At 42.4% G+C, this 4,655-nt stretch overlaps 1 protein-coding gene across 1 annotated transcript in view; it reads right to left on the minus strand.

Moving 5' to 3' along the window:
- Positions 1–45: 45 nt before the first annotated feature.
- LOC118408907 (gastrula zinc finger protein XlCGF57.1-like) overlaps positions 46–4,655 on the minus strand; it is a 5,136-nt gene continuing 526 nt past the window's right edge. Inside the window, exons 2-3 of the mRNA XM_035809765.1 lie at positions 3,311–4,225; positions 46–434 (exon numbers count right to left, since the gene is read on the minus strand). Of these exons, the coding sequence (XP_035665658.1) occupies positions 46–434; positions 3,311–4,225 (1,304 nt within the window). The remainder of the gene's footprint in view (positions 435–3,310; positions 4,226–4,655) is intronic.

The following is a 4,655-nucleotide window of genomic DNA, read 5'->3' on the forward strand; positions in this document are numbered from 1 at the left end:
AGTCACACTGGTCACACTTGTAGGGCTTTTCACCAGTGTGAGTTCTCATATGTCTGGATAGGTGAGACTTCTTTGCTGTCCTGAACCCGAACTCCCCACACATGAAGGGTTTCTCAGTATTGACTTCAGGCATGCGACTTTCCACCCGTTGATGTGACGACGAGCCAGTTTTCCTGACCTTCCCATCAAACGTTTCCTGGCATGAAGCTGGTTCTTCCCAGTCCTGCTGCCGGCCCGCGTCTGCTGTCTGGCCCTCCCTGCTGCTGGTCTTGACCTCAGGGTGGCCAGTGAGCAGACCTTCAGTCTCGTTCCCAGGGTGGCCAGGGCCAAGATCTTCAGTCTCGTTCCCAGGGTGGCTAGGGCCAAGATCTTCAGTCTCGTTCCCAGCGTGGCAAGGACGTAGACCTTCCGAACTGGGATCAGCCATCGCTTTTCTGATGTGGGAAAAAATGACAGATGGAAAAGACTTAAACCTTGCAGCCGTGTTTTCCTACAATGTAAGTTAATGCTAGGGATTTTATATTAACAATGTTTATTGCAACAATTGTATTTGTAATATGTATGTATTCTTCTCTCCCGGGGTTAGCCCTTGGCAATAGCCCACGGCTAGTTGGGCAGCCCTGGCTGTATGCATACTTTGCATTATAGGTACGCATTACATGATACAGCTCAAAAATTTCATAACAATATCCACAGATTTTATCGTACTCGTCATTTGTCATAGAGAACTCATTGAGTTCGTCAGGCCAGGTAGGAACATGGTAGTTCCCTTTTAGGCCATTTTACGTCCCTTCCGAAAGACGATAGCAATCCCTTACAACATGTCCGAGCCGAGCCGACCCTAGGCCACGGAGACATGATGTTTTTAGTTGTCAATGAAAGTTACACATTCAGGTAATCAGATTTACCTAAAAGCAGTTAATCAAGCAACTGGATATAATTTTGGAAACGGCCAGACGTTTCAGATAGCATCCACTACGTAAGCCTTCTCACACTAGTTACCACGCATGCGCGGGTGAAGGGAACTCTGGGTAATATGTCAGAGTTGAAGGCACATAGAAAATGGTCTAGAAAATCAACATTCTGCCATTTTGCAGGCGTCATTACGTTCGGACATTGTTACGCAAATCGAAACCATGGTAGAGACGTAAGACTGTTTACGTCTGTGTGCCTTCAACTTTGACACATTACCCAGAGTTCCTTTCACCCACGCATGCGCGTTGACTAGTGTGAGAAGGCTTATGTCGTCAGTGTCATCAAGGACTCAGCAGATATGTTGAAGATGTTTTCATGAAATGTAGCAGATGCTACCCGAAACGTTTGACCGTTTCCAAAATCATATCCAGTTGAGTAACTGCTATTTCGCGTATTTTTTGGTCTCTTGGAAATGTGTGTGCACAGAGCACTGCCCCCCTCCCCACCCATCCGCAGACGTACGCGCAATTTCTTTAATAAAACAGATAAAGGGGGTTTCATTCACGACTCTTTAAACAATGACAAAGACTTCATAAGACGGTTGACACTCTTACCTCGTCCGTGTTGTCTGGAAGTACCGTAAAAATCGCGTCTTTCGTACTGGAATAAAGGAACACTGCACTAGTCACATCCGGGGTTGTGCGAAGGTGAAAGGTCATAGGTTATGAAAACCTGATTACCTCAGCTCGTGACCTCTGAGCAGATCGCAAATTGACGGAGTTGCGGTAGGAATAAATGTGTAGTAGAATTGCGATCTCAACGCTACCATATACATATTTTGCATTATCAAAGTCTTTTTTTTAGGTAAGAAAAAAGTGTTAATCGTGATTGTAATACATTGACACCCTTTCTGTAACATCAGTTCACGTATTCAATATACTTCAAGGAAAGGGACAATTGTACGTGGATTCAGTACGCAAATCTCTCTCTTATTTTTGCAGTATACCAATAATATAGAATCAATCAAAGGTACTCGTTTATATAAAATCTATAAGAAAAACATTTATTCCTCAAAACTGAACATTAATGTTAGTGTATCCCACAATTCGTGCTCAGAGAAATTAATGGTTGAAAGTATGTTTTCATATTGTTGCTGATTTCGATCTATTGATAACAAAAGGAAAACCTAATACTTTTCAATCATAAAGCCAAGTACTGTTAAAATTCACAGAAAAAAACTCCCCCTACACAGCTATATATACACGTTGCATACTGCATTACATCAAAGAATACAATAATTCATGTAATAGTAGACATTTTAATAGTGGATACATATTTGTCCAAACTTTGATATATATGTAACGTGTGTGTTAGTGCTAAAACTAGAAATCAAATAGTGTGCAGAGACACGAACATAAAAAAAATGATAATTTGTTACATTCTACATTCATGTTAATAAGGATTTAAGTAAAGCGTCCAACGAAAAATAAATCCTATCATCTACGCTATCTTATACCAAATACATTACTCAAACCAAGTCAGTTTATACGCCTTACACTCATCATACATGTGAGATTTCTTTCCATTCGGCTTTCCCACCGGGTCATCGAAAATAGGATTTGAGTAAGGCGTACAGTGACACTTCAATTACCCTTGATCAGATAAGAGGTAACAAGTCTTTGCGAGAACAACAGAAGACTTTTGGTCCAAGGCAAAAACGGAATTGCAATATGTCCTAAAAGCATGTATGAACAAACAGATGTTATTCATCATCTAAGCTATCATATACCAATTATATTACTTCTACACGTTCTTCATATATTAGGGTCATCCAAAGGGGCTTTCTGTGCTGAAGCATAGTCGCACTGGTCACACCTGTCAGGTTTTTATGCTGTGTGAGTTTTGATCTGTTCGGAAAGCTCATTCTTTCTAGCTGCCCTGTCACTGGTCACACATGTACAGTTTCTCTTTTCACCTGTATGAGTTCTCATATGTCTGGATAAGTTGGACTTGCAAGCTGCCCTGAACCCACACTCACCACACATGTAGGGTTTCTCGCCAGTGTGTTTTGTTAGATGTCGGTCCAAATTGAATTTTTGTGCTGTAGAATAGTCGCACTGGTCACACTTGTGGTTTTTTTCTCCTGTATGAGTTCTCATATGTTTCGACAGGTCTGACTTGTGTGTTGTTCTGTACCCACACTCCCCACACATGTAGGGTTTGTCTCCGATGTGTTTTGTAAGATGATGGTCCAAAGACGATTTGTGCGCTGCAGAATAGTCACAATGGTCACACTTGTAGGGTTTTTGTCCAGTATGAGTCCTCATATGTCGGGATAAGTCAGACTTGTGAGCTGTCCTGTACCCACACTCCCCACACATGTAGGGCTTTTCACCAGTGTGTCTTGCTAGATGTTGGTGTAAAGTGGATTTCTTTGTTGCAGAATAGTCACACTGGTCACACAGGTAGGGTTTCTTTCCAGTGTGTTTTGCTAGATGCTGGTCCAAAGTAGATTTTAGTGCAGCAGAATAGTCACACTGGTCACATTTGTAGGGTTTATCACCAGTATGAGTTCTCATATGTTGAGATAGGGTACACTTTTTTGCTGCCCTGTACCCACACTCCCCACACATGTAGGGTTTCTCTCGAGCTCCGGTGTGTTTCAATAGATGGTAGTCCAAAGTTGATTTCTGTGCAGCAGAATAGTCACACTGGTCACACTTGAAGGGTTTTTCACCTGTATGAGTTCTCATATGTTGGGATAGGTCAGACTTCTTTGCTGTCCTGTGTCCGCACTCTCCACACATGTAGGGTTTGTCACCGGTATGTTTTGTTAGATGGTAGTTTAAAGAGGATAGTAGTGCTGCAGAATAGTTGCACTGGTCACACTTGTAGGGTTTTTCACCGGTATGAGTTCGCATATGTGAGGATAAGTCTGCCTTTTGAGCTGTCCTGAACCCACACTCCCCACACATGTAGGGTTTGTCGCCAGTGTGTTTCATTAGATGTCGGTCCAAACTGGACTTACGTCCTGCAGAATAGTCACACTGGTCACACTTGAAGGGTTTTTCGCCTGTGTGAGTTCTCATATGTCTGGATAGGTGAGACTTCTTTGCTGTATTGTACCCACACTCACCACACATGTAGGGTTTCTCACCAACCGTGTCTGTTGTCTTGTTTTGAAGTAGAGTTTCGTCGGGATCCTCTGTTTGTAAACATGGGGACAAGGAATCATTCTTCTCAATCTTCACATCAAAAGTTCCCGCGCATGAAGCTTGCTCTTCTCTGCCATGCTGTCCGGTAATGTCTGCTGTAGGAATTCGAATAAATTTATGAATTTATGAAGCCATCGCAAACACAACATTCAGTATTCCTTTACCAATATTCAGTATGATTTACAATCGAAAGAAATTTAAAAAGTTAAGACACATGCATCATTAAAGAAACCTTGTTTCAGGTTGGGATCATAGGAGTTTTCTTTTACACAACCAGTTATTCTCACCTGCTGACGTTTCGATGTCTGTCAGACTCCTTTCTCAGAGCTTTTAACTTGAGTTCTGCTTTTCGCCGCTATATGTAGCCGATGTAGGTGGTGCCTTTTTTGCGAGAACAAGAAGTCCACCCCAGACGAACCAGGATGAGGGGGGATACAAGCTTAGCCACGTTTGGGATAGTGTTCTCGCTGCAAAAGCTACAACTACATTGGCTACATATAGCGGCGTAAAGCAGAACTCCGGTCA

Source organism: Branchiostoma floridae, unplaced genomic scaffold (assembly GCF_000003815.2).
Source record: "Branchiostoma floridae strain S238N-H82 unplaced genomic scaffold, Bfl_VNyyK Sc7u5tJ_490, whole genome shotgun sequence".
Taxonomy (NCBI): domain Eukaryota; kingdom Metazoa; phylum Chordata; class Leptocardii; order Amphioxiformes; family Branchiostomatidae; genus Branchiostoma; species Branchiostoma floridae.